Below are 22,395 nucleotides of genomic sequence, written 5' to 3' on the forward strand. Positions count from 1 at the left end.
AGAGCAAACCCACTTCAGATGTTCTTCTTCGGCGGGCAGGCGAGGGACTTCTGAGCATGGTCCACTGGATATGTGTCACTATCTGAGATAGTCCTGTGTGGATCTAATGTATGATTGTTTATGAGCCTTGGTGTATGTCCTAGGTGCTTATCCAAATAGATCGTCTCTGTCAAACCTTGTTGACTTTTCCACAAATTTGATAATGTGGTCGAGTTTACTATTGATGAGTTCCTCAATTGTTAGGATGGGTTTACCAAATATCCTCAATCTAGTTGTCATCAGCTGGATGCATTCACATAGGAAGTGGAGTTAGTTAGTTAGTTAGTTAGTTAGTTAGTTAGTTAGTTAGTTAGTTAGTTAGTTAGTTAGTTTAGTGGCGAAACGCTAAATGCACCTTTGTGCCGCTATTATCTATTTCGTGGCTACTAGCCTTGTGCGCAGCAGGGCGCCGCAGCGTGGATTAACAATTAAGGAATTGGGCGCGAATTTACATACTTTTTGTTCTCATTGACATGGAATAATCAAATAAAACACTTGAATAAAATAATTTTTCTAAATGAACTCACTGAGTTATTCATTTTCATTTTAAAATGAGAAGCAAAATGAGAAATTAATCTGTTGGTCACGAAAGACAAAAAACCTAATAGGATGTTATTCTATATCAACAACCCTTGTCTCTGATAATATTACTCATGTTTATAATTGAGAGTTACTCTATTATATATATACATTATATTATATTCTAAAGTTAAAGTATATCAAAGATACAAAGTTCGTTCTAAGTAAAACGGCTAGCCTGTCTGTTTGGTCTAATGAGAAACCTATTTTGGTAGATCCATTGGCACTCAACAACTATGATGACATAGTATCTTGCTGTCCTGCATTGTCAACGTTTTTTATACTGTCTAACATCATAGTCCATTCAAATCAAAATATATTAAGCTGAAGTACTTAATTCTACTTTCATATCCAGGAGTTATATTGGTTTTATATTAGCAGATTTAGGTATTATATATAATTATTGTATACTATTGTATGTATAAATTATTGAGTAATCCAGTAAACAAAGCTGGTTTTCACTAAAATCATAGCCGGGATTCCACTTGCAGTTTCTAGCCACACCCCCTCGCTCTAGTAGCTTTGAGGTTACAGTCATCCAACTCCAGAAAATTGTACACAACGTCACTGGGTTAGAAATCTGGGGCATAAGGTTCTGGGGCACGAAGTTCCGGGGCTAAATATCAGGGGCACGTGCACGGAGTTCTGAGGCACAAAGTTCTGGGGCTAAATATTAGGGGCACGAAGTTCTGGGTAACAAAGTTCTGGGGAACGAGGTTCTAAGGCTTAATATCAGGGAAACGAAGTTCTGGGGCATAAGGTTCTGGGGCACGAGGTTCTAGGGCTAAATATCAAGGACACGAAGTTCTGGGGACGACTCAACCTATCAACCCCAGATTCCTTAACACAGCGCTGGTTTCTCAGCCTTTCCTCTCAACTGGAGAACCTCTGAGCCCCTCATCCCTCCATTTAACTTCAAGTAGTTGACAATGTCTCGCAACTGACCCTTGTCCGCGTTATCCAGAGGAGTAGAGTTCCACCTGTCCACAGGGTTAATATCAACTCCACATGTCTTTATGAGGTACTTGATGACTTGGAAGTTGCCCGCACACACCGCCAGATGCAGGGCTGTTCTCTCGTCGTAGTTGGTAGAGTTGAAGTCTACCCCTAACCCCATCTGGTTGTGTAGCTCTACCAGGTCACTGCTCAGAGCTGCACTCAACAAGTTACACAGCTCCATCTCCGGGCTCTCATTGTTTTGTTGAAGTCTCGGGTCTATCTTGTTCAGGTGACCCAGTACTCCGTCAAAGCTGTGGAACGCGTACCTCTCAATCAGCTTCTTAGCAAAGAGAATGCCCTTGTAACTGTTGCCTAGCTCATCTAGCGGAGGACTCCACACACATATCCCCATAACCCCCGGTATAACAATAAAGATGGAGCCTGCTACCCCAGACTTTGCAGGGAGCCCAACATCAAATGTCCACTCTCCTGAGTAGTCGTACATCCCACACGAGCTCATCAGACTCAGAGTGTTCCGTACTGCGTCCGGTGAGATGCACACCTGGGGAGGTTGGTTGTGACGAGTTAGACCGTGTAGAGACTATAGATCTGGTAATCTGACTCAGATTACCAGATCTCTAGTCTCTACACTATCTCAGATTAAATCTGAGATAGTGGGATATTTTGGTAATGCTGAAGTGGTTTTACACGGAGATTTTGCACTTGTATCTGCTGCAATGCGACAAAATGCGACTTAACACCCTAGATAGTTTACACAGTACCTGTTCAGTAGTAGGACACACTCCTCCATTAGCGATAGTCGCACTAATAACAGCAGCACTGTCACAACTAGCCTCCACACTGCACAGCTGGAAGTACAGGTCCAGGGTCTCCTTCAGTTTACAATCCTCGGGAAACACCCCCGCTTCCTTGAGGTAGTACCCAATAGCAAAGTTCCTGTCTGCCTCACCCTTCTCTGAGAGGAAGGTGGCATTGCTGAACCCGACAAACTCTCCCCCTGCCATTTTCTTATACATCTTCTCTGTGTATTCGTACCTGCAGTGTAGGTTATAGTATACGCGTACCTGCAGTGTATGTTATGGTGTACGCGTACCTGCAGTGTAGGTTATGGTGTACGCGTACATGCAGTGTAGGTTATAGTGTACGCGTACATGCAGTGTAGGTTATAGTGTACGCGTACATGCAGTGTAGGTTATAGTGTACGCGTACCTGCAGTGTAGGTTATAGTGTACGCGTACATGGTTAATAATCGTTGCCAATATTAACTTATGTGTGTAAAAAAGAGCTGGTAAACTCTTTAGTCTTTATTACGAGTACCCTACAGAGCAGGTAAACACAAGTTTCCAATGTGGCTTGAAGCTACACTACATTCAATATTCACAATCATTAGCATAAACAATAGTATAAACATCTAGAATCTAGATTGTTAATAAGTATTAAGCGTACCTGTCAGCTAGACTGTGGTCCTTCCTCAGTACACTGCAACAACTGATAGCTCCGGGGTTTATCATGGGGTTGTGAGGAAGTCCGTTCTTATCCAGTGCTATCTGATTAAACCCTAACCCACTTGGCTCCTTGCCAAGAAACTGGTGCACATACTCCTCACCGTGCTCGGTAACGTTTATAGCGTAGTTCAGAGCCTTGCTGCAGGACTGTATACAGAAGGGGATGTTCACGTCCCCTATAGAGTACCTCTGCCCGTCTACAGTGCACACTGATATACCGAAGCAGTCTGGGTTTGCACGTGCAAGTTGTGGAATGTATTGCGCGTTCTCTCCTCCTTTAACTGGTAACAGTTCCTCGTATATCTCTTTTATCTGATTGCAGAATTCCTTAAACTCTGGTATTGCTAGGTTACAGCTAAGGGCGTTGTTAAGTAGCCCAGGACAGCTTCTGCTAGCTCTCTCGAACTCCTTCACTGTCGCTTGTTTCTTTATCTCACTGTCTTCAGAGTTACCTGAGTGGCCCGGTTCCCCTGGTAACACACTCAACCTCCTGATAAATTTCTCAAATCTCAGATCTGTAGTGGGCCGGAGTCCGTTCCTCTTCAGGTGGGAGAGAACTTCTTTAACCTGCACAAACTCCTGCTTGTCATCTGTAAAGAGGTTGGTGAAGGTGGGATGCACTTCTTTACAGTCGTCAAAACAGATTTTCTCGCAGGTGGGATACGCGTCCTTGTCTGTCCTGTCAAACGAGATCTTATCCTGCGCGTGGTTTGCTTTTTCAGCAGCTTCAGAGTTGGGCTTCACAGGAGGTGGTACTACCTTTTTACTGCCATCTTCCTTGCTCATGTTTGATGTATTTGATGAAGGCGCACTAGCTGGGGTGTGAGGGTTAGAACTGGTTTTATAAGGTACGGTATTATGCAACCTGTAACCGGGCAACCTGTAACTGAGCAACCTGTTACCGGGCAATCTGTATGTAACCGGGCAACCTGTAACCGGGCAACCTGTAACCGGGCAACCTGTAACTGGACAACCTGTAACCGGGCAACCTGTAATCGGGCAACATGTAACTGAACAACCTGTAACCGGGCAACATGTAATCGGGCAACTGTATGTGTGAATGTTGTACAAAAGAAAGCCAGCAGCACGGTCAGAAAAGATATCTACAAAACAGTTGGAAATATCTTTACACAAAGCAACAGAAAGAATGCAGTGATTGGCACGATACACCCAGTTACGAATTCAATGTGTTTCTTTGTTATCATTCAATGGATCCCAACACAACATAATCGGGTATACCTATCGGCGCTTTTGTGAACGGCCCAAAATGTGGGTCATCGGGTATAAATATTAGTCCTTGAGATAAGCAATTAAAATGTTTTTGAAAATGTAAGCTTTATTAAGCAACATTTTGAAGGAACTATGAAATGCGCTTCGAATTAACAACGAACATAGTTTTAACGATTGAGAGTGTGTTCTAATAAAATTGAAGACTGGCTCATAAAAATCTAATACAGGATCAAATCGGATGTTGTATTATTCCACAATTACGTTTATTATTATTCTTTTACAACTGAATTTGTTTCTCTTTGTCTTGCTAACTGTGACATAGTGACATAGGTCTTTAGGTAGATGAACCATCCATTTTTATCAGAAATTAGGATTGGAAACAATGAACAGCCCAAATTAAAAACTGAAGCATTACTAATTTGAAAATTCTACACACAATACACAATTTACAGCACATTTGGTTGGGAGAAGTTGTAAAAAGCCCATACTACATGCATGTACATTGTACAAGCACTATGTACATTGTACAAGCACTATGTACATTGTACAAGCACTATGTACATTGTACAAGCACTATGTACATTGTGCAAGCACTATGTACATTGTACAAGCACTATGTACATTGTACAAGCACTATGTACATTGTACAAGCACTATGTACATTGTACAAGCACTATGTACATTGTACAAGCACTATGTACATTGTACAAGCACTATGTATAACAAAATGTATAATTCTAAAATTATCCCTATAGAGGTTTTACCAACTAGATGGGCAGGATGACCGGGACTAGTTGAGCTGGCGAAGAGCATAATTGAGGCAAAGTATTTCAACATTTTATCTTTTCAACATTGAGTTCTAATACATCGTGTGTCTAGGCTAAGCATCTTATTAATATGTTATTATCTAACTATAATATGTACATTTAATCGTGAATAAAGTGACTTGATTTCAATCTGTTTCGATCCAAGATTTACCCTCTTTTGTTCTTTATTAATTATCAATAGGATTAATAGTGTTTTTGATGTTACGTCATAAAAAACCATGTCGATCTTACTTCACTGAACACAGCAGTACCAAGCACACAAATCTGATAAAACGAATAACGGCCGATGGTGCGATAAAGTGCGGTATTAGGTCAATAGTGTGATTATGCCCCCACCGCACTTATGCATTGGTAAGAACGAAAAACTGTCAAAAGATGTGGCGGGAGATGTAAATGCTCAAATAAAGGTGTGCTTTGCAAAATTGATTGTTGTAACTTTAACTTATTCATCAAATAAATAATAATGTTTCTATTCATCATGATCTCATGAATGAAGTTCCAAAGTTTCCATTCAGGATTTGACGAATTTAAGTAAATTCACTGTTAATGTGAGTATTCTTTCGTATTCGCGGCAAAGATAAATTGCTTACAACTGCGATGGTTAAAACCATGCTTTAATGAGAAACCGAGATAACAATAATAATATAATAATTAATAAGTATATCAATTGCTACTCGCGAGAACTTAAAAATCTGACCTAATAACTCAACAAACTGAAGCTGAAGACTTTGAAACCGTGCTTGAATGTGATGATTCTGAATATTTTAATGCCCAAGATGAGCGCTTAGCTCCCATCAGAAGTGGAGATATGTGGGTTAAGATATCGCAAAAGCGCCAAAATTGCGCTAAACTGCCCATATTGAGAAAGTCTACCGAAGCTTGATTTGTTTCTAGTGGGTCCCTTTAAACCCACCGTACGAGTGAACTGATCACCGTTCTCGTTGCAAGCTTTTGTGCAAATCAACCCTTTTTTCTAATTTGGACGGTCCTAATTTTAAAAAATTCAAAAATTCAAACAAATTTACATCAAATTTTTCATTTCAGCACTTTTAGATAATTTTAAGCCATAGGATATAAAACTTTAATGGAAGGGCGATGAGCTGCAACATTTGGATTTAACTCTTTTTGTCAAAAATGTTTAAAAACTTATAATAAGTAAAAGTAAAGCGGGTTACAGTTAAATAACGATTAAAATAAATTAGAAATACTAAAATCAACGACAATATCAGTGTACGAGTAGTTAACTCAGATTGGAAATAAACGCATTGAATACGGCCCATAATTCTATTCAAACGTGTGCACTATCCGGCTCACTGGGTACTGTCCTGCTCTCATACTCTCAAACACATATAAGCTAAGAAAGTGCACCCTGGTCAATTGTGACGTCACGTGAGGGCCAGATTAGTCGCATTACATTGAGAAACATAGCCGATATGTGGATGTGAGCGCAAGAAAAACAATGCAAATATATATTGTTAACAACACAACTTGCTAATAACCTCTGTAGAACTGGAGTATTTCAATATTGACAACCACGTGATACCCATACAAGGAGATATTACTGGGATCGCAAGCCATGTTTGAAATTAGAGACAAAATTGCGGTGATTAACAGTTTTTACGATGTTTCAATATTACATACTGAGAAATGTGGTAATTTTCACGTTCGCATTAATTGGATTTTACGCAATGGTCATGTGATATCAAGATTACAAAATCGATTTTATTTTTTGCGAGAATTTCAGTTTTTAGCATCGATTTGCTTGATCAAGAGGCTTGCATATAATGAACATATTGACACGGGTGCAGAGTTGAGTCTGTACGGAACCTAGTAGTTTCAGATCCTTGTTTAACTTGCCGTACAGCAAGGTCATGTTTGAGAAGAGCTCGTTAGAACTGCTTCCTTTCCCTTCAGTATCCCACAGTCTCTCGAGTTTCGTAACTGCCAGAGAACTCTCTTAAACAATTACTAGACTCGGTGATTATAAATCAAGAGGCTTGCATATAATGAACATATTGACACGGGTGCAGAGTTGAGTCTGTACGGAACCTGGTAGTTTCAGATCCTTCTTTAACTTGCCGTACAGCAAGGTCATCCACTACTTTAGCCCGGCGAGGCACATAACTCCCTCTACAACTCCAAATCAAATGTTTCATATATACTAGCCAAGTTGACAAGATATATCCTTGTGTTTGAGAAGAGCTCGTTAGAACTGCTTCCTTTCCCTTCAGTATCCCACAGTCTCTCGAGTTTCGTAACTGCCAGAGAACTCTCTTAAACAATTACTAGACTCGGTGATTATAAATCAAGAGGCTTGCATATAATGAACATATTGACACGGGTGCAGAGTTGAGTCTGTACGGAACCTAGTAGTTTCAGATCCTTGTTTAACTTGCCGTACAGCAAGGTTATCCACTACTTTAGCCCGGCGAGGCACATAACTCCCTCTACAACTCCAAATCAAATGTTTCATATATACTAGCAGTTCTAAACGAGGCAGTATTAGCACTGTCAGTAGTGTAATGACTGCTAGTACCTTTTGATTTTATACATTTCTAAAATTTCAATTTATGGTTCCGATTTCTGCAAGTGCACGAAATCTCCTCTGTCTGTGGGCGACACAAAAATTCATCGGCAAGAGGTGTTAAAAGACTACACGAGGTTGGAAGAATGGTTTAAAACGAAAGAGAAGTGACAAAAAACTCGGGAATAGTAGTCAGAAATTTGTCGTCCTAGTGGAACAGCATTGTGGAACGCGACGGAATAATAACAGTAAAATGTCAAGTTTGTGCACGGTCCGTTAAAGTTGATAATTACACAACTAATAATAATAATTATATAACTAATAATGATCATTAAATAATCACAATAGAACTAACCAGTCTGGTTTCCTCAGTTCCGGTTCTGTTTCCGCTTTCAATCTCCTCCTGGTCATCTTCATGGGACACTTCTCTGAGGGGCAATCTTTTGTTGCAGTTAGTTTATATGTTGGACATGCAGAATTAGGGGCAACATCTTGTTGCAGTTAGTTTATATGTTGGACATGCAGAATTAGGGGCAATCTTTTGTTGCAGTTAGTTTATATGTTGGACATGCAGAATTAGGGGCAACATCTTGTTGCAGTTAGTTTATATGTTGGACATGCAGAATTAGGGGCAATCTTTTGTTGCAGTTAGTTTATATGTTGGACATGCAGAATTAGGGGCAATCTTTTGTTGCAGTTAGTTTATATGTTGGACATGCAGAATTAGGGGCAATCTTTTGTTGTAGTTAGTTTATATGTTGGACATGCAGAATTAGGGGCAACATCTTGTTGCAGTTAGTTTATATGTTGGACATGCAGAATTAGGGGCAATCTTTTGTTGCAGTTAGTTTATATGTTGGACATGCAGAATTAGGGGCAATCTTTTGTTGCAGTTAGTTTATATGTTGGACATGCAGAATTAGGGGCAATCTTTTGTTGCAGTTAGTTTATATGTTGGACATGCAGAATTAGGGGCAATCTTTTGTTGCAGTTAGTTTATATGTTGGACATGCAGAATTAGGGGCAACATCTTGTTGCAGTTAGTTTATATGTTGGACATGCAGAATTAGGGGCAACATCTTGTCGATGTTATTTGTTAACCTTATTAAGTAGCAACTAGCAAGGGATGATATCCGACTGTTATGTGCCACCAGTCGGCAAAGAAATTTTTACAAAATATCACATGTTTAAGTTTCCAAATATACAACAAATTGAACGGTGTTCAGAAAACTTACTTGGTATCAGGAGACAAAGTCTTGAAACGAATGGGGCTGATTTTCCCAATTACACCAACTTCGGGGATAGAGTGAAACCCGTTCCTGAAATGAGAAATAAATGACTGATAACAAATTCACTCATCTGTAGAAGCCAGAAGGATACAGAAGGGCAATACCATCGGTGGAAGCCTATAACTTTATGGTCGTCCTGCTGCCTGTATGCGCTCATCTATATAGCATTAATCATTATACATGTTATAGCTGCAATGATGCAGCTCAGTGCAGCGCGCGCTACACAATGAACCACGCGCGCGTGATCTGACATGATATTAATTGCGTTTTCAGCGCGTACGTAACCACACAAAATGACATCGCGTCTTACTGCAGCACGATTCCAAAACTTTCTAATTTTAGCTTTACGTAACTGATTTTGCAGCTCTTGCATACATCTAGGGCGCAGCAACAAATCTAGATTTTAGTACGATTCAGGAGTTATTACTTAGCAATCAGTTCTCTTATGATTTCGGGACCAACTGATATTTTACCAAATAATTCAAAGTAAATCAATAGAACACATTATTCTTACTTTATCTCTCGCTCTATTTTCTCAATATCTAGATGTTGAGGAGTGAATGCCGAGCAAGGTTTGTTGTCGACTGAAAAGTGTTGTTGACGACCAGCACTCTCTTCCACATCTCTGTAGTTCACATCATCAGCGTGTAGCAACATGTTCACACACATTATCCGCAAATCTGGTATCTGAAGTTTCATTTTCATAAAATAAGAACATCGAGTCGCAAAATCCTCCCATAAAAATGCATATTCACCAGAAACTTCAAAATAAAAGTCGAAAAACTTTAAATATGAGGTGAGAATAGGTCACCTCGTGTAAGATATTAAGTTTGAGAAGGTAGGCAGCGTCAGGTCTCTTACTGCCATCATATTCCATACATAGGTTTATCAAGTCTTGCTGGTGTGGCTCAAGACTAGCTATGGCTTGCTTTACATCGTCTAGTGTGGTTACTGGCGACTCTTGGGTTATCTTGTGCTCACCTGGCGGGGAATGTGCTGATTAGTTAATTAACTGATGAATTCATTTACCAAGCGGTGCGATCAGGAGATTTTGACTATAGAAATATAGAAGTAATGATGATGAAGAATGTTACAAGGGTAAATTCAGTAAATTTAGTGTATAGTACTGCACCTATACATGCTCCTGTACAACTATATAGAAGTCTCGTTAGAAGTATAAATCAGAGTGTATACAAGCCCCTAGCAAGGTAACAGTAGCTACAGGCTAGCTACATACTTGTTAGTAAGGTAGCGCAATGTTAATCAGATCGCTAGTTCTTCATTTTGGGTAGGCTAAAGACTTGCTAGTATAATAATATGGTAAGTATATTGTACACGGGATTGTAGTGATAAGACTTAGTCAAGTTGGGGGAGAGAGAGAGAGAGAGGGGGGGGGGGGGGGTTAATGTATGGAGGCTAATGACACGAATGAAGATTGACACACTGAGCAGGAGATAGGATCCTACTACCTTAACAACACATATGTAGAGGTAACTATGGGAGATTTAAAAGTATATAGTGATTTATGTGTTATGGGTAGATCTGAAAACTAATTATAAAACATTTGACTACTGTTTTCTTGTCATGTAAATAATATCTCTGACTAGAAGATAATCTACTCACTGAGATCGCAGAGAATCTCCAAACACAAAATACCAAATGCGTAGATATCAACCGAGTGAGGTCTTTGTATCTTGGTAGCTTGGGTAACATCAGCTGAAACAACACCGTCATTAACCAATTAATTAAATAATTAATTAATTTCCGAATTAATTAACTAATTTGTTGCTTTATTATTTGATTAATCACATATTTAACCATCTTACCAGCTTATCCATTGTTTTAAATTTATTAAGAGATCCACTAGTGCGGAGTTGGAAGTAAAATCACAATCTTAAGTACACAAATGTTTGGTAGCAAGTGACAGTGCACAATTGCTTGGTAGCAAGTGACAGTGCACAAATGTTTGGTAGCAAGTGACAGTGCACAATTGCTTGGTAGCAAGTGACATTGATTCTAAAGCCGAGTATAACCCTTATGGGTATCTGTTAAAGTAGGAAAGTTTAAATAGCACAGCTTAATTACATTGATGCACCACATTGACATGCTAATCACAGATCATTAAGTTTTAGTATAAGTATGCTATTAGTCTGTCACAATAGGAGGAGATCATCCATTCTGTTTAAGAGGTGCCAAAAAATCAGTCCCAAATATATATTACGGTTTATTACTGTTATATTACTGTTATATTACTGTTATATTTCTGTTATATTACTGTTATATATGTTTTATTACTGTTATATTACGGTTATATTACTGTATATTACTGTTATATTACTGTTATATTACTGTTATATTACTGTTATATTACTTTAATATTTACTGTTATGATTACTGTTATTTGAATGTTATATTATAGTTATAGTACAGTTTATTACTGTCTATTACTGCTTATTTTTTTTTTTTTATTTTATTTTACTGTTTTATTATGTTATATTACTGTTATTATTACTGTTTCATTACTGTAATATTACTGTGTATTATTAATGTTATATGATGTATATTACAGTTATATTATGTTACATTACTGTTATATTACTGGTTACATTACTGTTTATTACTGTTATTATTACTGTGATTTATCTGTTATATTACAGTTATATTACTGTTATATTACTGTTATATAATGTTCTATTACTGTTTAATATGTTATATTATGTTTTTTATGTTATATTACTGTTATATTTTATTTTTTTAATTTGTTATTTTTTTATAATTACTGTTATATTACTGTTATATTACTGTTATATTACTGTTATTATTACTGTTATTTACTGTTTGATTATGTTATATTACTGTTATATGACTGTTATATTACTGTTATATTACTGTTATATTACTGTTATATTACTGTATATTACTGTTCTATTACTGTTATATTACTGTTATATTACTGTTATATTCTGTTATATTACTGTTATATTACTGTTATATTTCTGTTATATATGTTATATTACTGTTATATTACAGGTTATATTTACTGTTATATATACGTGATATTATGTAATATTCTGTTACATACTGTAATATTACTGTTTATATTACTGTTTATTACTGTTATATATTAATGTTTTATTACAGTTTTATTACTGTTACCCTTACTGATATATTATGTTACATTACTGTTATATTACTGTTTTATTATGTTATAATACAGTTTATTACTGTTCCCTTTATGTTATATTACTGTTTAGTACTGTTTTATTACTGTTATTTACTGTTATTAATACTGTTATATTACTGATACTATTTACATGTTATTTTACTGTTATAGTACTGTTATATTTACTTGTTATTATGTTACATAACTGTTATATTACTGTTATATTACTGTCTATATTACTGTTATATTACTTTATATACTGTTATATTACTGTTATAGTAATGTTATATTACTGTGTTACATTACTGTCATTATTATGTTAGATTACTGGTATATTTACTGTTACATTACTGTTATTATTAATGTTTATATTGACTGTTATTTATTATGTATTTTTTCTAGTTTATACTGTTATATTACTGTCTATATTACTGTTATATTACAGTTATATTACTGTTATATTACTGTTATATTTACTGTTATATTACTGTTATATACTGTTATATTACTGTTATATTACTGTTATATTACTGTTATATTACTGTTATATTACTGTTATATTACTGTTATATTACTGTTATATTACTGTTATATTACTGTTATATTACTGTTATATTACTGTTATATTACTGTTATATTACTGTTATATTATGTTATATTACTGTTATATTACTGTTATATTACAGTTATATTACTGTTATAATTATGTTTATATTTACTGTTCTATTACTGTTATATTACTGTTATATTCTGTATATTACTGTTATATTACTGTTATATTACTGTTATATTACTGTTATATTACTGTTATATTACTGTTATATTACTGTTATATTACTGTTATATTACTGTTATATTACTGTTATATTACTGTTATATTACTGTTATATTACTGTTATATTATCTGTTATATTACTGTTATATTACTGTTATATTATGTTATATTACTGTTATATTACTGTTATATTACTGTTATATTACTGTTATATTACTGTTATATTACTGTTATATTACTGTTATATTACTGTTATATTACTGTTATATTACTGTTATATTACTGTTATATTACTGTTATATTACTGTTATATTACTGTTATATTACTGTTATATTACTGTTATATTACTGTTATATTACTGTCTGTTATATTACTGTTATATTACTGTTATATTACTGTTATATTACTGTTATATTACTGTTATATTACTGTTATATTACTGTTATATTACTGTTATATTACTGTTATATTACTGTTATATTACTGTTATATTACTGTTATATTACTGTTATATTACTGTTATATTACTGTTATATTACTGTTATATTACTGTTATATTACTGTTATATTACTGTTAATTCTGTTATATTACTGTTATATTACTGTTATATTACTGTTATATTACTGTTATATTACTGTTATATTACTGTTATATTACTGTTATATTACTGTTATATTACTGTTATATTACTGTTATATTACTGTTATATTACTGTTATATTACTGTTATATTACATTACTGTTATATTACTGTTATATTACTGTTATAATACTGTTACTATTACTGTTATATTACTGTTATATTACTGTTATATTACTGTTATATTACTGTTATATTACTGTTATATTACTGTTATATTACTGTTATATTACTGTTATATTACTGTTATATTACTGTTATATTACTGTTATATTACTGTTATATTACTGTTATATTACTGTTATATTACTGTTATATTACTGTTATATTACTGTAATATACTGTTATATTACTGTTTATATTACTGTTATATTACTGTTATATTACTGTTATATTACTGTTTTATTACTGTTATATTACTGTATAATTACTGTTCTATTACTGTTATATTATGTTATATTACTGTTATATTACTGTTATATTAAGTTGTTATATTACTGTTATATTACTGTTAATTATACTGTTATATTACTGTTATATTACTGTTATATACTGTTAATATTACTGTTTATTACTGTTATATTACTGTTATATTACTGTTATATTACTGTTATATTACTGTTATATTACGTGTTATATTACTGTTATATTACTGTTATATTACTGTTATATTACTGTATATTACTGTTATATTACTGTTATATTACAGTTATATTACTGTTATATTAAGTGTATATTACTGTTATATTACTGTTAAATTACTGTTATATTACTGTTATATTACTGTTATATTACTGTTATATTACTGTTACATTACTGTTATATTACTGTTATATTACTGTATATTATGTTATATACTGTTATATTACTGTTATATTACTGTTATATTACTGTTTTATTACTGTATATTACTGTTATATTACTGTTATATTACTGTTCTATTACTGTTATATTACTGTTATATTACTGTTATATTACTGTTATATTACTGTTATATTAAGTGTTATATTACTGTTATATTACTGTTATATTACTGTTATATTACTGTTATATTACTGTTATATTACTGTATCATTACTGTTATATTACTGTTATTATTACTGTTATATTACTGTTATATTACTGTTATATTACTGTTTATTACGGTTATATTACTGTTATATTACTGTTTATTACAGTTATATTACTGTTACATTACTGTTATATTACTGTTATATTACTGTTATATTACTGTTATATTACTGTTATATTACTGTTATATTACGGTTATATTACTGTTCTATCTACTGTTACATTACTGTTATCATTACTGTTATATTACTGTTATATTACTGTTAAATTACTGTTACATTACTGTTATATTCTCGTTAATTACGGTTCTATTACTGTTATATTAAGTGTTATATTACTGTTATATTACTGTTATATTACTGTTATATTACTGTTATATACTGTTATATTACTGTTATATTACTGTTATATTATGTTATATTACTGTTATATTACTGTTATATTACTGCTATATTACTGTTATATTACTGTTATATTACTGTTATATTACTGTTATATACTGTTATATTACTGTTATATTACTGTTATATTACTGTTATTATTACTGTTATATTACTGTTATATTACTGTTTATATATGTTATATTACTGTTATATTAATGTTATTATTACTGTTATTTTACTGTTAATTACTGTTATATTACTGTTATATTACTTGTTACATTACCTGTTACATTACTGATACATTACTGTTATATTACTGTTATATTAAGTTGTTATATTACTTGTATTTTACTGTTATATTACTGCTTATATTTACTGTTATATTACTGTTATATTACTGTGATATTTAAGTTGTTATATTACTGTTATATAAAGTTGTTATATTACTGTTGATTATGTTATATTAGGTTTATATTCACTGTTATTATTACTGTTACATTACTGTTATATTACTGTCTATATTAAGTTGTTTATATGTTATATTACTGTTATATTACGGCTTATAATTACTGATTATATTATTTTTATATTACTGTTATATTAACTGTATATTTACTGTTATATTACTGTTATATTCTGGTATAATTACTGTTAATAAGTTGTTAATTTACTGTTAACATAACTGTTAATTACTGTTACATTACTGTATTATATTACTGTATATTACTGTGATATATCGTTATAGTTACTTTTATATTACTGTTTATATTTCTGTTATATTATGTTACTGTTATGTTATATTAAGATGTCTTATATGAATGTTATATTACTGTTCGTATTACTGTTATATTTCTGTTTCATTACTGTTACATTACTGTTATATTAATTCCTAGTCTCTTAAGAGTTAGAGATTTTTGCTTAAACAAGCGGTCGTGAATTTTAGTATGTAATTAAATATAAATTCGGTGTTTGACACTGCATAAATACACACTTACAACAACACACTGACTTCACGTATGTACTCGGGATAGTATAGTTATTGGTAACTAACTAACCATATTAACAAAGCATTTAATCTGTATAGATGATAAACAAGAGTGCACACTACACAGTAACCTCACACACACACTGCAGTCTTTCTATAACACTAATACACGGAGTATTATCTAGGAAACTGGTGATCAAGATATATAGTTACAATATTGTTATAATGTTCATATCAAGTCTTAAAACAGCTATCACACATGATACTCACAGCTATCACAACTGTTTCCACACATCTATTACACCAATATCATGTTCACACACAGCTATCACACTTGTTCACAACAGCTATTACACATGTTACACACAGCTATCAACATGTTCACACACAGCTATTTACACATTGTTCACAACTGGCTATCAGCACCACTTGTTACTACTTATTTGTATCTGTTAATCTCTCTCTCTCTCACACTGTAATATTTATGTTACTTACTTACTGTTCTTACTGTACTATTTAGTTAGATAAGTAACCTGTGATGGAACGAGTTGTTCACCACAAGACACAATACAACAGGTTGGTTATGTGCAGAAATTAATGTGCAATCTTAGGGGGCGCTAAATTGTCGTTTTAATGTGGGACAATTTCGAATATAGACTTATCTTACGGTACTAGCAAAACTGCGCGTTTTGCTCTAGAAACACATTTTTTTAAGAGCTTATTACCGGCGTATCCTTTAAAATCATCTATTTTTTATATCTTTAGGGAGGGGCACGACAAGGGGAGGGGGCTGCCAACAGGAGGGCGCCTTTTTTGGTGGGGGCGCCAACAGGCAAACGTTACGCCACTGTGCTTGGACAAGGACTTATTTAAAGTTCTAATAAAGTAATCTAATCTTAGCCCCCGACTGCTAAGTAGTGCGAGTACCTACGCTATTAGAAGTGGGTAAATTATTAGGCAATGCTGGCACTTTGCCAGTCAACTTAGTGCGTTTAAAGCTTTAAAAAGAAGCTAAGATAGCTTACAGTTTTTATCTTTTTATTTATTAATTAATTGAATAAGGTTAAGTTAAGGTATTTATACCTTTTTATTTTATATAGCACTTTTTTAAATGTTTTTATATTATTGTGCATTATAGGTATAATGTTTCTTATGTTTATTTCTATAAAATTGGCAGATATGATGTTTATGATCTGAAATATCAAGCTAGCTTAGAAAGTGAGTTACGTTGCCAACCAGTTTTATTTATTAAGATTTATTATTATATATATCATATTTATATATTATTCTTAGCCAACCATGGGCGTTTGAGGAAGTGGTTTCCCTTTGAATCAATCAAACTAGTTGGAATTGTTGTGTAATAACGAGATCTTAACCGGCAAGTTTCCATAACTATTTTTTTGTGATGTCAGCCGTAATAACCGCTTTTCTTTACGATAAAAGCGCTGTGGGTTTATTGATTTTTTTTTTTAATAAAACCACGTTATTGGGCGATTATTAAGCGATTATAAACGGTCGTTAAGAAACGGTTAAACGATGATAATACGCTTTTTCCGATACATAGTTTTGCAAACGCGATTATTAGCGCTTTAAATAGCGATAATTAAAAATCGCGCGTAAATAAAATTATTAGTGATAAAAAAACCGATTTTATTTTGGGTTGTCGATTATTGATCGCTCCGTAAGAGCTTTTCAAAAATACGCTTATAAACCGTTTTTTGGACGTATTTAAAACGCTTATTTATCGAATATAAGCGCATTATATTCACAGGGAAAGTTCCCCAAAATAACAAGCGCTACTAATCGTAAAAAAAACGCTTTTTTATTTTAAGTTAATAAGCGGTTTAAATCGATATAAAGACTGAGTATAAGCGACAAAGCGATTTTTTGAAAATCTGCATAAAAGCGATATTTTCACTATGATCAGCGTTATAACGCTTTTCTTGAAATATTCTTTGAAAGCGGTTTATAAGGCTTATTTATTTTTTTATCTATAAGCGATTATAAACGATTATTAAGCGCTCTTTTTACGTATTTGAAACGAGAAAAAAATTTCAGTTACGAGATATTATAAGCGATTAAAGTGATTATAAAGTATCGAAAAGTTTATTGTTTCCAATTGTCGTTTATAAGGGATTATAAAGATGAAAAGCGCTTTTTGACGCATTTTAAAAACTATGATCAAAATATGTTTTGATTTGCTGTATTTGGGGTATACAAGCGTTTATCTAAAGCGGGGTTATAAGCGATTTATAACGTTATGAGCGCTTAAATCTTTACGTAATTTGGAACAGAGGGACACATGAACAACAAAAAATTACGCGATAGCCGGAGGTCCCAGGTAAGTCTCCGTCTCCGTCTCGTCTCCCGTCTCCGTCTCCGTCTCGTCTCGTCTCCGTATACCAGTCTCGTCTCCGCTGTCATCGTCTCACGTCTCCGTATCCTCTCGTCTCCGTCTACGTTCCTTTCCTTTTTGAATTCGATTGTTTGGGCTAGGGGCTCGGGGCTCGGGTTAGGTTGTGGGAGGGGTATCTGATTTGCTTTCGGGGGTATATATATTATGGCGTTTAGGTTTGGGATACGCAGGAGGAGCAAAGTGCAAAAGAAATGCCCACAAACTGCTACAAACTGCTACTAACTGCTACAATTGGCCAATAACTGCCACAAAACTGGCACTAACTGCTACAAACGGGCATGACTGCTACAAACGGGCACCTAACTGCTGCAATCGCGCCCACGCATTGTGCTCCTCCTGTGATTAGGGTTTATTGTACAACCGTTTTTTTTACGGCTTGCAAAAACGATTAAAATATCCCTTGTACCCCCCTTCGTTGTTTCATTTATAACTGTAGCGTTTTGAATACAGAATACTAGGGGGAGCTGCCGCAATGTATGCGCGGCGCGTCGGTTTACAAACGTAGGTCAATAAACCCAAAGTACATGAAATTTTTGGGCGAGGAATTTATTAAAGGTAGTGCGCATTCGGACAGTGAGCCGAGAGTTGCCGACTGTAGGATGGTTTTTTAGCGCTAATTTCGGCCCTAGCACAATTTTTTCAACAAAAAGATATTAAGTTCCTTCCCGACCTTCGATGCAACAAAAATTGGTAAGCTTACTCATAGACTTACAAGGGAAAGGTGGTCCGAAATGTTATAAAGCATATAGCCATCTAACATTATGTAACAGTCTAAAAGCAGCGTATTTTGCACCATTTTGATTCACTATATCAACTCCGATATCCACCAAATTTTTCGGACAGTTGTGAAAGCCTTATTGGAGGGCCGTCGCCAATTTTCAGATGATCTCATTCAAGGGAATGAAGAAGATATATCAATTAATACGGGGGGGGGGGGGGGTGGGGGGACGAAAATCACGGAATTTGGTCAAATTTGGGCAAATTGGGTCAAATACGGCGCTTTAAAGCTAATTTTGCTCCAAAAGCGCAGCACCATCAGATTCATGGCACTTAGCTGAACTCACTGATCTTTTCAAGAAGGTCTAAAATTTGGTATTGTGAAAATTTCTCACAGTCTCTAGAAAACTATGGTGCAATATTTTTAAATCGAGAAAGTTTATTTTATTATGGTTGGACCTCTATTTATTAGTAAAAGCCAGCTCTGCATTTTGCAGCAATCTCCGTGGTTTTTGCGAGAAGGATTATAAATTATTTGTTGCGCGGCGCAGCCAGTTGTGCATCGCGCTAAAGCAATTTTCTACTTTTTGTACCCAGAGTGGTATTTGACGCACGTTACTGGGCGAGCCTTAGCTTGTCATTCCGACGAATCTCTATTATGAACCATAATAGCTGAGGGTCACCAGGTAAGCCGCACGTTAAAAATTGTTTTATATTAGGCGTGCAGAATTTAACAAGAATTTCATACAAAAATTTTGCCGCGGGGAAAACACGCACGTCATTTTTCTAATTGCCCCAAACACCACTATGGGATTTACAAAAAGTTAGAACAATTACTTGTAGAGGACGATGCACAATACTAGACTGAATCTGGACTGCGCGACGCCTCAAATAGGTATTCTTCTCGCAACCACGTAGACGCAGCAAATGCATTATTGGGCCTTGCCGATGGCTTTTTCTAATTCGCTGATTTGCTCGCCCAAAAATGTTTGTGACTTTGGTTTTTATTGTCATACGTTGTATGACCCGCCGCGCACAAGTGCGCGGCTCCCATGTATCGTAGAAATCTACAGGGGTATAGTGAAATATAGTGAAACGGCGATGGGGGTTATTGGGCGGCGCTCAGCCTGTCATTTCCACCGATACTTGATTCTTTTATGAACATAATAGCCTGGGGGTCCCCACGGCTAACGCATGGGAGGTCACGACGTGATACAGGTTTTTATAGTTTTGCAGCCGTAGACAAAACGGTTTTACATAAAACCCTAATCCCAACCTAACAACCATAAATAATAACCTACCCGAGCCTAGCCCTAAAACAATCGAATTCAAAAAAGGTAAAGTAGCGGAGACGGAGACGGAGACGGAAGACGGAGACGGAGACGGAGACGGAGACGGAGAGACGGAGGACGGGAGACGGAGACGGGTGACGGAGGAGGAGTCGGGACGGAGAGGAGACGGAGACGGAGACGGTGACGGAGTCTCATATAATTGTTGTTATTCTCTAGCCGACGGCTCTTGTAAGTTAAATACATAGTACGCGTACTTCGTTTTAATCCGGCCCCACGGAATATCCGGAAACATCCGGTATCATAAAAGTATTCGTAACGGATGAAAGGCGACATGTTACTAGATTATATAGAGTATAGCTATAGTATTAGTTAGAAGTGTTACTGAGAGTGTGCACTTGTGTTCATGTGTCGGCAAAGAACACCTCATTTGATTCTCTTTTCTTCTCCTTGTCTCCTTGTTTCATTGTCTCTTGTCTCCTTGTGTCCTTGTCTCCTTGTGGCCTTGTGTCTTGTGTCTGGTGGTCCTTGTGTCATTGTGTCTTGTGTTCCTTTGTCTCTTTGTCTCTTGTCTCCTTGCTGCCTTGTTCTTTGTCTCTTGTGTCATTGTCTCTTGTGTCCTTGTTCCTTGTCTCCGTGTTCCTTGTGTCATTGTATCATTGTGTCCTTGTGTCCTTGGGTCTGTGTCCTTGTGTCCTTGTCGTCCCTTGTGTCTGTGTCCTTGTGTCCTTGTGTCCTTGTGTCCTTGTTTCCTTGTGTCCTTGTGTCCTTGTCTCCTTGTGTACTTGCCCTGGCCTTGTCCGATCGCGTTCCTTTTCTCCTTGTCCTTGTCACCTAGCTTGTCTCTTGTCATTGTCCTGTTTCATAGTCTTTGTTCCTTGTCCTTGTCTCTTGTCTCATTGTTCATTGTCTCCTTGTTCTCCTTGTCTCCTTGGTCTCTTGTTCTTATCTCCTTGTTCCTTGTCTTGTCCTCTTGTCCTTTGTCTCCTTTTCCTTGTTCCTCTGTCCTTGTCTCCTTGTCGTTGTCCTTTCCTTGTCTCCTGTCCTTGTCTCCTTTGCCTTGTCTCCTTGTCCTTGTCTCCTTGTCCTTGTCTCCTTGTCCTTGTCTCCTTGGCCTTGCCTTGTCTCTGTCTTGTCCTTGTCTTCCTTGTCTTTGTTTTTGTCCTTCTCCTTGTCTTTCTCCTGGTCCTTGTCCCTTGTCCTTCTCTTTCCTCCTTTCCTTCTCTTTCTCCTTCCTTCTCCTTCTCCTTTCCTCTCCTTCTTCTTTCTCCTTCTCCTTCTCCTTCTCTTTCTCCTTCTCCTTCTCCTTCTCCTTTTCTCCTTCTCTTTCCTTCTCCTTCTCCATTCTCCTTCTCTTCTCCTTCTCTTCTCCTTTCTCTTCTCCTTCTCCTTCTCTTCTCCTTCTCCTTCTCCTTCTCCTCTCCTTCTCCTTCTCTCTCCTTCTCCTTCTCCTTCTCCTTCTCTTTCTCCTTCTCTTCTCATTCCTCTCCTTCTCCTCTCCTTCTCCTTCTCTTCTCCTCTCCTTCTCCTGTCCTTCTCCTTCTCCTTATCCTTCTCCTTCTTCCTTCTCCTTCTCCTTCTCCATCTCCTTCTCTTCTCATTCTCTTCTCCTTCTCCTTCTCCTTCTCTTCTCCTTCTCCTTCTCCTTCTCCTTCACCTTCTCCTTCTCCTTCTCCTTCTCCTTCTCTTCTCCTTCTCCTTCTCCTTATCTTCTCCTTTCCTTCTCATTCTCCTTTCCTTCTCCTCACCTTCTCCTTCTCCTTCACCTTTCTTCTCCTTCTCCTTCTCCTTTCCTTTCTCCTTCTCCTTTCACCTTCCCTCCTCCTTCTCTTCTCCTTCTCCTTCTCTTCTTCCTTCTCCTTCTCTCTCTTTCTCCTTATCCTTCTCCTTCTCCTTCTCTTCTCCTTCTCTTTCTCCTTCTCCTTCTCCGTCTCCTTCTCCTTCTCCTTCGCCCTTACTTACCAACATCTTATCATCGTTGAGTACCATTGGTGTGGGTGCA

General features: G+C 35.6%; 4 protein-coding genes across 19 annotated transcripts in view; all 4 read right to left on the reverse strand.

Annotated features, from left to right (window-relative positions):
- Nucleotides 1-22,395, reverse strand: part of LOC134823540 (microtubule-associated protein RP/EB family member 3-like) — a 114,016-nt gene that overhangs the window by 36,119 nt on the left and 55,502 nt on the right. The window lies entirely within an intron of this gene.
- The window catches only part of LOC134823535 (nuclear receptor-binding protein-like), a 42,066-nt gene that overhangs the window by 2,093 nt on the left and 17,578 nt on the right, over nucleotides 1-22,395 (reverse strand). For 9 of the 16 annotated variants that reach the window (XM_063835045.1, XM_063835051.1, XM_063835041.1 and 6 more), the window contains 5 exons: nucleotides 10,577-10,669; nucleotides 9,765-9,934; nucleotides 9,468-9,640; nucleotides 8,900-8,983; nucleotides 8,020-8,092 (listed from right to left, as the gene is read on the reverse strand). In XM_063835045.1, the coding sequence (XP_063691115.1) occupies nucleotides 8,020-8,092; nucleotides 8,900-8,983; nucleotides 9,468-9,640; nucleotides 9,765-9,934; nucleotides 10,577-10,669 (593 nt within the window). Of the gene's footprint in view, nucleotides 1-8,019; nucleotides 8,105-8,899; nucleotides 8,984-9,467; nucleotides 9,641-9,764; nucleotides 9,935-10,576; nucleotides 10,670-22,395 lie in introns of all 16 variants that reach the window. The other 7 variants (XM_063835050.1, XM_063835039.1, XM_063835046.1 and 4 more) reach the window with 1 other exon arrangement.
- LOC134822784 (glutaminase kidney isoform, mitochondrial-like) lies at nucleotides 540-3,894 on the reverse strand. Its single transcript, XM_063834040.1, has 3 exons — nucleotides 3,025-3,894; nucleotides 2,340-2,613; nucleotides 540-2,119 (listed from the first exon to the last, which is right to left on the reverse strand). Exons 1-3 carry the CDS (start codon nucleotides 3,867-3,869, stop codon nucleotides 1,460-1,462), a joined length of 1,779 nt encoding a protein of 592 aa, XP_063690110.1. The 5' UTR covers nucleotides 3,870-3,894; the 3' UTR covers nucleotides 540-1,459.
- LOC134823070 (octapeptide-repeat protein T2-like) lies at nucleotides 21,256-22,382 on the reverse strand. Its single transcript, XM_063834420.1, has 2 exons — nucleotides 22,356-22,382; nucleotides 21,256-21,921 (listed from the first exon to the last, which is right to left on the reverse strand). Exons 1-2 carry the CDS (start codon nucleotides 22,380-22,382, stop codon nucleotides 21,256-21,258), a joined length of 693 nt encoding a protein of 230 aa, XP_063690490.1.

The sequence above is a fragment of the Bolinopsis microptera genome, chromosome 11 (assembly GCF_026151205.1).
Source record: "Bolinopsis microptera isolate Bmic1 chromosome 11, MBARI_Bmic_1.0, whole genome shotgun sequence".
NCBI classification, from domain to species: Eukaryota; Metazoa; Ctenophora; class Tentaculata; order Lobata; family Bolinopsidae; genus Bolinopsis; species Bolinopsis microptera.

Excerpts from the sequence above, each read along its gene's own strand:
- LOC134822784 (XM_063834040.1), bottom strand. The coding sequence starts at position 3,869 with ATGAGCAAGGAAGATGGCAGTAAAAAGGTAGTACCACCTCCTGTGAAG. Across the intron at positions 2,614-3,024 it reads GACCACAGTCTAGCTGACAG|GTACGAATACACAGAGAAGA; the intron begins GTACGCTTAATA and ends CCTACACTGCAG. Across the intron at positions 2,120-2,339 it reads TGTGTCCTACTACTGAACAG|GTGTGCATCTCACCGGACGC; the intron begins GTACTGTGTAAA and ends CAACCTCCCCAG.
- LOC134823070 (XM_063834420.1), bottom strand. The coding sequence starts at position 22,382 with ATGGTACTCAACGATGATAAGATGTTG. Across the intron at positions 21,922-22,355 it reads TCAACGATGATAAGATGTTG|GAGAAGGAGAGGAGAAGAGA; the intron begins GTAAGTAAGGGC and ends GGAGAAGGACAG.